Below are 12,907 nucleotides of genomic sequence, written 5' to 3'. Positions count from 1 at the left end.
ACCCTCCATATATTCCGGTTAGGCGTAGTCCCACGTCAAAAAAACAATTTCTTTTATTAGTTTCGGAAATCCAGGTGAAAAAAAAGTTGAATTACGTTACTTGAAAGGGCTAAAAGAAAATGTAAAAATGCGCTTCGAAAAAAGAATCTAGAAGACAATTCCAGCGGCAAAAATGTGGAGAAATAATGGTAGGAAAAACAAGAAAATCTAAATATTGAGCACAAAAATATAGAACTTAACAAACTCATTTTTGTAACAGGCATTCTTTATAGAATGTTTCACCTTTCCTGCATTACTCATGATTTATAAATTTCTATCTGGGGGTGACATATTGACTGCGCCGAAGCGCTCTTCTCTGTCTTCTCAAGCAGATCGGGGAAGAGATGTGGCGAAAAGAGGAAGCCCAAGACATTTGTGCACATGTCTCTAGAAGAAATGTATAGAAACTGTTTGAAAATGACTGTACACGAAGTTTCAACCTGGTAAATATAAGCCCGATCCATTTATATTAAAAAAGAAATGGCAGTATTTGATTTGAGACAAATCGAAAAAGCGAGGAGGAAAAGTCACTATGAAGGTCCTTGTGATGTATTGGGAAAAGGATTGAAAAAAGATAAAGCTGGTAAGGCAAATAACGGCAAATGAGTAGTACTGGTAGGCTGTTTGTTCAGATACAGATGGATAGAAAAATTAGTCTAAACTATATCTTGAGGACGGCGAGAATTTTTGACGTAGAACTACGTCTTTCACTAAGGGTACCAAATCAAAAAAACAGTAACGTTTTTATGAAATAAATTTCTGCCGCGAACGGATTTTGGCGATTTACATACCAAACGAATCGGAAATTCCCTAAGATTTGTTTGATATGCTATACATTACAATCCCATAGTCTGTATATGATTAAAATTGATGAAATTTGGAAGCATTCCCATTTCCTCATACATTTGTTCTGTCCATTTGCGTGCTTTCCCGAACAGAGCTGTCAACAACGAGCAACTTACCGACGAGCAACGAAGGGGAAATAGTAACATGTAAAGTCTCCGTGAATAGAGGAAAATAAGAAGAACGAAGGGGAATATTTGTCTAGAGTATAAACAGTGGATCACACTGAGTCAAACTTCATTCTTTGGAGGACACCGACTGGACAACACCAGGAGTCATAATGCTAAGAACCAATATTATTTTAATTTCACTACTGATCTGACTGTTTCATTATCTACTTGAAGATTCAAATGCAGAATTTTAGGTAATTATAACATTAAAAAACACAATTGCTTCTCCTTGTTCAGCGCAGTGCAGTGTACAGAAAATAGTAATTATATGAGCAGTGTTTCAATGGTTTCTTATATTCATCTATTAGGCAACACTAAGTAACACCACGATACCACAGGCAAAGATTGTGATTCAAATGTAGATTTAGCTTACAGCACCTAATACTTACAATTGTTGATTTTCGAACGATGTATGAAAGCTGTACGGAACTACGTCTGTTGAGCGGACAAACAGTGATTTTTGGGAAACGTTTTTTTCAAAATCGCTCAAACGTTTTTGAGCAAAAAATGTTTGTTTGCATGTTAAGAATGCAAAATGGCTAAAAAGACGATTTTGTTCATTTTGTCGCTTACGTCTCCTATACAAACATGGGCAGTGTTGTGATCGATATCTCGTATAAAGGGTGTGTCACATCAAATTGCATCACGGAAGAAACGCTGTAGAAATTTAATTTTTAGGAATTATATCTTCAGCTTTCGCTTATAATCAGATAAGAGTGTATAGATCACGTTGGCCATGCTTCACTGTCAATTTTTCGTAAATTTGGAAAAATGTCGTCGAACGAAAAAGAGCGTCGTGAATTAATCCTGTGCAATCATTTCGAGAATCCGGAGTTGTCACATCGGGACATCGGTAAGATGCTGGGAATCGTCCAATACACGGTCAGCAGAGTACTAAAACGATACTTCGAGAACCTAACCATCGACCGGAAGGTGAAGAACGGCAAAAATGGATGCTCCGTCAGTGAAAAAGATCTCAAGCGCGTAGTTAAGCAGTTTAGACGTGATCCGAGAAGTTCGGTCCGGGATGTCGCCAATAAGCTGAATTTGTCAAGTTCATTCGTCCAGCGGACCAAGCAGCGGGAGGGCCTGCGTACATACAAGGTTCAGAAGGCTCCTAACCGCGACGAATGGCAAAACATGGTGGGGAAGACGCGAGCCCGGAAGCTGTACACCGAAATGCTGACGAAGCCGCATTGCCTGGCAATGGACGACGAAACCTACGTCAAAGCGGACTTTCGTCAGCTGCCGGGCCTGTTGTTCTTCTCCGCAGAGGACAAATTCAGCGTTCCGGAGGAGATTCGCAAGCAGAAACTATCCAAGTTTGCCGAAAAGTACATGGTGTGGCAAGCGATCTGCTCTTGCGGAAAGCGGAGCGCCCCCTTCGTGATGACCGGCACGGTAAACGGGCAGGTTTACCTTAAAGAGTGCCTACAGAAGCGCTTACTACCACTATTGAAGCAGCACGAGGGCCCGACCATCTTCTGGCCGGATCTCGCTTCGTGCCACTATTCAAAGGACGTGTTGGAGTGGTACGAAGCCAACGGGGTCACCTTCGTGCCAAAGGAAATGAACCCACCCAACGCGCCGGAGCTTCACCCAATAGAGAAATATTGGGCGATTATGAAGCAGGCCCTCCGGAAGAACCCAAAAGTTGTCAAATCGGAGGCGAACTTCAAGAGAAAATGGATTTCTGTTCAAAAAAAACTACAACCTGACGTTGTACAGAACCTTATGGACGGGGTAAAGAGGAAGATGCGAGCATACGGGCTTGGGCTCGAAGTATGAATAAAAAGAAAATGCCAAAAGTTGTTTAATAGTTTTTATTTTACTGTCTAAAATTTTCAAAAGGATCGGTCTACTGGGCGAATTTCTACAGCGTTTTTTTCCGTGATGCAATTTGATGTGACACACCCTTTAGTTTCGAGCGTTGTCTGGGTGACATTTCCGCTGTTTGTTCCGTTCAGTTGTTAGTTACAGGGTGTATATACTGCAACAAAAAATGCGATGCATTTTACAGTTTTTCTCAGGCCGCTGAAGTTATAAATGGTTTTTATGGTGCCGATACTGTTATTGCTAATTACGTGCAATTTTGTTTTCGTCGAATACGTCCAGGAATTTTTGATGTTAAAGATGCACCTCACACAGGCAAGCCCTTCGTCGAAAATGTCGATAAAATCACAGAAAAAATCGAAGTTGGTCGGCTTTATATTAGTCGTAGCATCGCCCAGGAGCTAAAGATTGAGTTTAATACTGTCTAAATCATTTCAGGCTGCACTCAATAAGAAGCTCGAAGTTTGGGTATCATACCAATTAAGACTGGACCGTTTGAAACCAGAGATTGATCAGAAACGACCAGAATTGGCCAACAGAAGAAATCTTGTGTTCCATCTGGACAACGCAAGGCCAAGGTCCGGACCCTGCAACAATCGATTATACCCCTTTTTTTCGCATTGCTAAATTTCATGATCTTGAGAAGATTGTGAAAATTGATTACTACAGTTTTTCGCCAATAAGGACCAAGACTTCTATGATAGAGGTATTATGAAGCTACCTTCAAAATGGCAACAAATTTTACTCAAATCTCTAATCGGATAATTCGAAACATCTCAAATAATGTTTTGAATTTCACGCAAAAAGAATGGGTTTCTTTTTCCCCAACCTAATATTTTCAGAGTTGGAATACACATTTCTAGAATATAAGGAATTCGTGGAGCTTACTGACATACTTTCTATCCATTCACGACTCAATGTTTAAACCATAAACGCTTTGAAAATCACATTCCAGATCATAGTTCTGTGTGTTCTGCTAGCTCTGTTTGATCTGGAATGTGGTAAATTTTATGATAAAATTTCCAAAAATCATAATCACCTGCGTAAAATGTCAAAAAAAAAAAATGCAAATGCATCTAAAAATTTCTTTTATAATAGAGAACAAAGCAGGTACGTCTGATAAAGTTTGATTGATTGCTTTGATTCACTCAACAAAACACTTCAAAAAATATTTTTGTCTTTTTGTCCGTTTTCATTCCTGAACTATTTGATCAGTCTATTAATAGGTAGCATTTAAAGAAGACAGTGGAGAACTGAGTTCTTCAAAACGAAAACACTATTTGTTGTTCAGCCGACGACTATTCATGGCGGTGACAGGTGACCGAATCGACCGAATCGACCGTTCCGATTCCATTTGTTCGGTGACAAATCACGAACCAGAGCGATTTGAGGCAGTCCAAAGTAGCAGCTTTCATTTCCATTTGTCAAACTGCCCGTCATCGACCATCGAATCTCTTTTAGGTGGCCACTATCTAAATCTCCTCCACTAGACGCGGATCGATCATCATTCCACGTGTCAACTAATGTCAATTCCCCGGCACTGGCGCGAGGAAATGAAGCGAAGCTGGCCACCAAATGATTATTCGTTTGCTGTCTATCCATTAGTGACAAATCGCTTGGAAAGTGATGCTTTGCTGCCACTTCCATTTGTTACTCGCGCAAAAGAACGGTAAGGAACATTCCGGAGGACAGAAGGAAACTTGGAAAACGGTTTGATTAATTACCAGCACGCGTCTTGTTTACGTCTCGCGTGTGTGTGCGCGCGACTGTGACGCGATAAAGATAGGCGAAAGCAGCGTGGTTTTGAGTCAATCCGTGTCTTGAGAAATAGACACTTCAGTGTGTTTCCCCCGCGTCGTCGCCGCCGTCGCCGCTGGTGTGAGGAATTGGCGTGTTTAGCACTTCATTTGTCCCCTCCGCGATGGCGTGCGAGTTCAAGCTGTCTGCTGGTAGTTTTCCACAGATGGAAAAACCTGCACTATATGGCGCTCAGTTGTGGCGTATGACCGATCTGAAGATTAGTTGGGCTAATGAACTGTTAATTTGCTCGCTTAAGCGAAAATTAAGTGGATTGGAGATACTCACGGCTGGATTAATGTGAACAAACTGGGTATATTTGGTACCCAGAAATATCGCCCAATATTTGTTGATAATTAAGAGAAGACCAATCGGTATTCTTCTTCTTCTTGAATGGCGTTAACGTTCCCTTGTGGAACTTTTGCCGTCTCAACGTATGCATTAACTAGCGTCATTTATTAATACTTGGTCGAGATTTCTTAAGCCAAATGACACGCCTTGAATGTATTCCGAGGGGCAAGCTCTTGAATACGCATGACCACAGTGCAAGTCGAAGGAAATTTCTTTGACGAAAAATCCCCCGGCCAGAACGGGAATCGAACCCGAACACCCGGCATGATAATGTGAGACGCTAACCACTCGGCCACGGGTGCACTACCAATCGGTATTTACAGTTGACGAATCTTACAAAGCGCGGAGCATTCTCAACAGCTGCGCCTGTTCGGATCGGTGGCACAAAACGACGGAACAGTGGGCATGAATCCAATTAATTAACAGCTATTTATAGATAACATCACTTTCCATTTGCGGCGCTAGTTGGACTAGTAGTAGCTGCTTAAGCTGCGAGATTGCCGTGTCAGAAATGCTCAAGGTGCTACTGTGGAGACGCGACCTTCCCCCCGTTGACGGGAAGACGTCGGGTGTAAAAGCGAACACGGTTTGTGCTGGAATTTGAGTGACGGGTAGAGCAGGGCGCCTCGTGGAAAATTCATTCTTATCTCGGAAGAGAGCAGGAATGATTGCTCTAGATGGTAATGATGACAAAGGCGAACATGACACTCAAACGAGAGCCGCCTTGCTTCAGGTGAAAGTTGGATGGATGGTTCAGATTTTTGTTGTATTAATCATGACGGTTTGTGCTTTGGAATGCGCTCTGTGCTGTCGGCTAACGTCTTCAGAATAGTTATAAGCCTTAGACATGATACCGTGACCATTTTGATGAATAATACTTCTACACTTCACAGATATAAACGAATGCGAACAGAATAACGGTGGATGTGACCATATCTGCACCAACAAGCCGGGTTCTTTCGAGTGCAGTTGCCCGCCTGGTCTTCAAATCGATGTTCTGGATGGTCGTAGCTGTATCGGTGAGTTTGTCGTCTCTGAGATTCAACGCTACCATTTTATCATTTTATCATAACCTAACAAAGCTTAATCGCTTGCATAAATTTGTTTCACGACAATTAGGATTTAATTCTTCGCGTGTAATTAATTGCATCCTTATCTTGATTTTCTTTGAGTGATGTTGAACATTATTTAGGAATCATTATTCGAGCTGCACACACAACTGAAGAGGTTCCGGAACGTGTGGGGTGAATTATTTCTCAAGTTTCACTCACTCGCCTGTGCCTCGCTCTGCAGCCGTGAAAGTCTTTAATTTAATGATACGTGAGCCCGGAGCTCAGTGCTCATCTGTTAGTGCACCTTGTGCACTGTGGGATGTTCGCGTTTCGTTTTGCCTAGGAACAAGTATGCTTCTTCCTCCTCCATTGCGAAAGTTTGCTCTTGTCTCCTGGTAAGTAGCTGAGCGCTCTCAGCAAAGCCACCCACAAAAGGAAGCCTCATTTTCCTGCTATCCTCGCACCGGCTCGGGCTGCTCGGGCTGCACTAAACAGGGACATTTAATGACGTCGCATTAAATGAAATGTAATTGTAGATAATCCCGTGATGAAGGAGCAACAATGAAAGTTCAGCAAAAGTTTGCCGGTAGTGTGGTTCAAGGCAGGCGCAGCAGTGAGGAGTTGGGTGGCAGGATTTGTTGGAGAACAATGGAAGATTCTTGGGTACGAATGTCTAGCAAGTTGGTGATGTTTGGTGCCGTTGTTGCTTAGGTTGAAGCCGCTAGGGTAGTTGTTCCTTTCTCAATTCTTCACAACTAATTCAAGTGTTCATTTCCCGAGATAGTATTTTTATTGTTAATATTACAAAAACGGAAACTTTGCAAAACAAATTATGGGTTTTTACCAAAACTACCTAATAGGATGTATTTTTTACCAGATACAAAAAGAGCTGTGCGCTCCAGTCCTTGTATTGACAAGTTTGATATGATGTTCGGATTGTATGAATTATGAACCTCCTCAGAGCAGTCGCGTTTAGACAGCTTGAAGCTGAAAGGTTTTATTGTTTAAATAAACTTATGAGCTCTTGGAAAATGTTAACTTACAATAACTTTTTCTTGGCATTTAGAGGGAGCTCTAACCTAAGTAAACGGGTCTCAAGCTCTCCACTCAGGTTGCAGATCGAGCCTATATAAAAAGTAATTTTACAATTAGTTATGTAATAATTTGGAACAATTCCACTTCCACTTTACTTTTTAGAGATAGTTCTTTGAAACGCACAGGTATTCAAATTATAATTACTAGCAAAAAGATATATAAATTTTCTACTGGTCAAGCCACGTTAATCTCACAAATGATAATGATCATAGCTATTGTTCATTTCATTTCATTATCCCTACATCTGTCAAATTCTATTACAATTTCCCCACTGAACTCGAACTTAAACGTTCGTCACTTCCGATAGCAACCGTCGTTTTTACCACTGGATCGTCTGTATACTCGGCGGTACAGGGTAGTCCCGATCTTCCGAACATATGACTTCGTATGGAATTGATTCTCTGACCTCAGTAATGATGGCGTAGTATGGCGAAAATAGATAAATAAGCAAGAAAAAATATAAAGCACCACATGTGAAGAATTGCGTAAACTCACTTACATAATTTACACGAGTTATTCAAAAGCAAAAAAAAAAACTGTAGGATTGTTTATGAATGTTTTTTTGTAGATTGTTGTAGAAGGTAAGAGTAGAAGCCCAAGAGAGTGGCTCTAAATCTGTAAATAAAAAAAAAAAGATTTGCAAATTTGTAAATAAAGCCGAGATAGACTAACATAGAAACTGTTTCTATAAGATTCGTTAGAATAGAATTGTTTGTTGTGATGTATATATTGAAATGAATGCGAAGTGCAGTTCTTGAAAGCAACTTTATATGACAACTAGCTGACCCGGCAAACGTTGTTCTGCCATATAAAATATTCCTACTGAATATGTTGGGTGTTAAATAAAACAACTAAGCTACCACATACCATATGTTTCATTCAACTTTGTATAACTTTATTGGGCGAAAATTCGATTTAAGGCAAGCATGTCTGGAAGGTGTTTTCAATTGCAATAAAATAAAAACAATAAAATACATAAATATGTGAGATTTTCTACAGTATAACTTTGATAAAAGAACACATATTGTGATGTACGGCAAAAACCATATGTTTGAGCCCCCTACAGAAAAATAACAGCCGGCGGAATTTAGTGTTCGAAAAATCGATCGTTAGAACATTTTTTTCTGCTGAATCAATACCAACACATCTACCCTCGGCAGCGCATTCCAGTCATATATTACATAATTATCAATTGTGAATGTTTGTTAGGATAAATTAACTCAGCACACATTATCGAAAAATTGCATTCCTGACCGTGATAACCTTAGGTGATGGCGGTCCGTAGAATTTCATGTGTAAAGGAGTTGGAGGAAATCAGTACGTAGAATATTCTTCCTCCGGATTAGGTTGGCGATCTCATCGATAAAGAAACGCTAAATGGTGATTCTATTCTACAGAATAATAACCTCCTAACCCTCTAGCCATTAATTTTTCGCAGCCGATTTGTACTTTGCAGATTTTGGAAATTGTTCGATTTTTCGGGAAATAGATAATCGATAACATATACTTGTTAAGCATTGACACTTCTCCACGGCCAACAATGAAAATGAAAGCAATAGCTTTCGTTTGAAAGAAAAAGTTAACTGCATACCTGCAGTTAAAACTTTATGAAATAAGAAAGGTCACATCTCACCATAGGTGGATTAATTCAGATTTATACATAGAGACTTTCATTCCTCTGTGCTTGTTAATCCCGGACTGTAAAATTTCTATCTTTATGAACGCCGCATATTAGCTAATTGAAGTGACCTTCAGTTCACAGTATGTTTGTAATTGCAAGTAAAAGTGCGGATTTCGGCCAATCTTCGATTTTTCTAACAGTCATTTCCCGGAAAATGGAAGTTGAGAAAAAAAATATTCTTGAACATTGGGGTTCAAATTTTGTCTCGTTAGTGAAAAATACGCCCTTGTCAGTTTCAAGATGGACGGCTAAATTTATAGCTGCTTGGTCATGTTCATGAATGGAGAACTTCAATGGAGCTGGAATACCTTCCAATTTGGAACCGCATTATTTCGTCATTGTCATTCAATGGACCATGAACCATGCTTGTGTTAACAGTATCGAACAGTCATTCACATTTCGGAATCCGATTGGTTTCAAATTTCACGATTCGATCGAAATCGATTTTTGCATTCTTAAATCCGTTCGACTCAAATGCAATAGTTCTATGCAAATGTGACAACTTCGCCTTGTTGCAAAAAATCGTCAAAGCGATTCATCCGTATTCGAGGAGCAATCAGATTGGCAGACCCGAAAGTAATTTTGAATCGTTGAAATTTGTATGAAAATTATCACTCGATGCTGTTCAAATGCATAGAAGACAGCCCTGATCCTAACTTAACTTTTTTTCTATAAATTTCCTCACATTTGGTGCAAGGAAATTCACAGGTATGGCACACGGAGCTCAATGTTGTTAATGTCGAATTGCGTGGGAATGCTGCCACAATGGCACAACTCGATTGGACTTCAGTTGAACGGATTGGAAAATACAAAAATGCAATTCGTTAGGCTAATTTTGACTCGATCGGTTTCCAGAATCCGGGTGAGTAGTTGATCAGTTGACAGATCTGAAATTTCTGAGGAAATTAAACTATCGATTTCTTCGGGGCGTGTTTTGTGGATACCCAAACTAAAAATGTGTATGGGGTAATCCTCACTTCTTCCCCTCAACCGAATATACTCAGCAATAGATGGGACCGAATCCGATCAGACTGAACACACTCGCTGTTATGTGATGACAACAGCGTGATTGTGATTTTGTAATTCGACCAAGTGTTATTTGCAGTAATAATTCATTGTGCTCACTCAAGGCTTCCAGCTCACCGGCGATGCGCCTGGCTTTAGATTGATTAAGATTACTTGCGCATGAAGCGGACGTAGCACCATCTGTCATTTAACACCGTAATAAAATCGTTGTTTGAAAAACGAACGACGGTTGAATTACAGGTCGGACTCGATTATATATAGTCGACCATTTTTTTTCAACAATTATTTTCAAATCCTATACATAATCGAATCTTAAGAAAACATTTTTTTCATTAATGTATGAATGTCAAACATTAATAGAAAAATAGCTTTTTTGTGTTGGATTCGAAAATTAACGTTGAAAGTGAAATTGCGATTATATATAATCGAGTCCGACCTGTATTTGGATATTGTTCATGCAAAAAATACTGAAATCGTGTTTATTACCTTAATCGGTATTTAATATATGTTAATCGGTATTCTAGCAGTATCGTATATAGTTTACATCCTATTCTCATGCCTACCAAGTTTTTGACGTAGAATTACGTCTTTCAGGAAGGGTGACAAATCAGAAAACTGGAAGAACTTCCTTTTTCCCACACATTCGCTCTACCGATTTGTGTGCTAACTCTACCCGTAAGTCGAATACTTTTAACTCGAACATTTCTTAACAGATCGGAAAGATATTTGCATCAATTGGTAGGAAACATTTCTACGCGTCTATCACAATTAATAAAAGATTATTGTTCATCAGGTGAACAATTGAATAACTATAAAATGTCAAGCGTTATCTAAACGCCCTAAATGCCAAGTTTTGATTGGCCCGATTTACTGTTTTCCCAACACAGACTTCAAAATTGTTGTACCTGTGGAAATCCCTTCTGCAAATACACATGTAAGTCGGGAGTATATTTTTTTCTACCGAGCTGTGTTTCCCTAACACGGACTTCAAAATTGATGTGCCTGGGGGAATCCGCTTTGCAAATACATGCAAGTCGTGGGTATTTTTTGGTGTTGAGTACTTTTGTACTCGCTTGTCGTGCAGACCGGAATATGTTTCCCAGAAACGTACTTTTAAACTGAGAAGCCAGGGAAAATCGTCATTTCATATACTAGAGGTGAATGGACTTTCGCGGTTCGAAAACTACGTAAACAAGAGATGTGCAATAATTTCAGGGAGAAATGTAAAACACAATGATCGTTTGACAATTCTTCTGTTCACATATTTTGGTAGTCCTAGGCATCATATCAAACGTAAAAGTACGTTCATCAAATTTATTTGTAACGAAGAACATAATCTATTACAGAAATTTCGATGCATTCTAAAATAATAATCGAAGTAGTAAACAAGTGGATTTTTTTTCTCTATTATAGTGACTTTCAACACATTTCGGCTGGTTCGTCACTTTTACTTCCATTTTTGGAAGAATGCCGGGAGTGAGAATTGAACTCGTGATCTCTGCGTGAGAGGTATGGATGTTACCACTACGCCAGATCGCCTCCACAACAAGTGGATTGCATAATGTGATTACGTAGTTCTACGTCGAAAATATGCGGTCGTGTCCTAGATACAACTCCTTACAATTTTTTTGTGCATAATTTCATCAAAATCGGTCGAGTCGTTTTGGAGGAGTTCAGTAAGAAACATCGTGACACGAGATTTATATAAAAATATATAAAAAGTGTATTTCTGTGTAAAAATATATAAAAAGTGTATTTCTGTGTATTTCTGTTGTTTAGATATACTTTTATTGAATGAAATACAGAAATATAGTTCTCACATAAAAGTTAAAAAAAACGTTTTACCGATTTAGGATCCCTTTTCCTTACTTAATTTTTTTTCAAATTCACAATGAAAGCAAATTAAAATACACTGTAATTTTTATAGGAATTTTAGAAAGACGATAATTTCGAGAAAAGTAAAAAAATCGAGAACTGCTTGAAGCTATAACAAACGTCCACGAGATTAAACTTCTCCGCCCACAAATGCCGACAATGTTAGCAGTATGTCTAATTTGTGGAGCAAGATGCAGTTTCCCAGAGGAACTGGCAGATTATTTTCAGTAACGATTAGATATTTCCACATTTTCCTCGATACTGGAAGCCCACCAGTGGTTTATGCTAACTCGATAACCATCTGTTAATAGCACTTGATTGAAACATATTTGGTCACAGTATTACATGGATAGAAAATATTCAAATAAACTCTTTCACATGAATGTATTTCTAAATTCCTAGAGGAACTGCCACATTATTTTCCGGATCTTTCTCGATCCAAACGGAAAGAATTCCGTGCGTGTATGTGTAACGGGGAACCGTTTGTGGCATCACTCTCCTCCTGATGGATTCCCTTCTGGCCTAAGGTGCACAAACAGGCTCTTGGTGACACCGTTCATCCGCGCTTTCATGATAAATGAAGAGCTTCACCACAACAGCGACAACATGCTCCAATCGCTGTTCAATTAGGACTGAGTGGATTTCCGAGCGGCGCTCGCTTATATACCGATTGGTGATTTCAATAGCCTATTTTGAAAGCAAATTTAAGACTATTGAAACAAGTTTTTGGATCAGAAAGTAACAAGTATAGAACGCGTAGACATTATCTTTCGAATGAAGTGTTTATCATACCATTTCGTTCAGTTGTTTAGGAGCTATTAACACTCAAAATCTCGGTCTTCGGCGTAACGCTTTCGTTTTCGAAACTTTGATTTTACACCCCGGTATAGAAATGAAAGACGTAGTCCTACGTCAAAAGTTAGCAATTTAACAATTCAAATGGGTATGTTTTTTCGATTTTACTAGACTCGTTTTCCCAACGCAACGAGCAATCTATTGACGTGGGACTACGTCTAACCGGAGTATATGGAGGATAAAATGAAAACCTAAACGCAGAACATGCAGAAAAAATGAAAGATTCTAAATGCTTATAACTCGAACATTTCTTACTGTATCGGAAAGATGTACGCATCTATCGCAATTAA

At 39.3% G+C, this 12,907-nt stretch overlaps 1 protein-coding gene across 2 annotated transcripts in view; it reads left to right on the top strand.

Moving 5' to 3' along the window:
• The window catches only part of LOC129770606 (fibrillin-2-like), a 118,956-nt gene that overhangs the window by 25,474 nt on the left and 80,575 nt on the right, over positions 1-12,907 (top strand). For both annotated transcript variants that reach the window (XM_055773552.1, XM_055773551.1), the window contains exon 4: positions 5,927-6,052. In XM_055773552.1, the coding sequence (XP_055629527.1) occupies positions 5,927-6,052 (126 nt within the window). The remainder of the gene's footprint in view (positions 1-5,926; positions 6,053-12,907) is intronic.

This window comes from Toxorhynchites rutilus, chromosome 2 (assembly GCF_029784135.1).
Source record: "Toxorhynchites rutilus septentrionalis strain SRP chromosome 2, ASM2978413v1, whole genome shotgun sequence".
NCBI classification, from domain to species: domain Eukaryota; kingdom Metazoa; phylum Arthropoda; class Insecta; order Diptera; family Culicidae; genus Toxorhynchites; species Toxorhynchites rutilus.
Note: the sequence above shows the minus strand (reverse complement) of the source record. Positions and strands in the feature narration are given on the sequence as shown.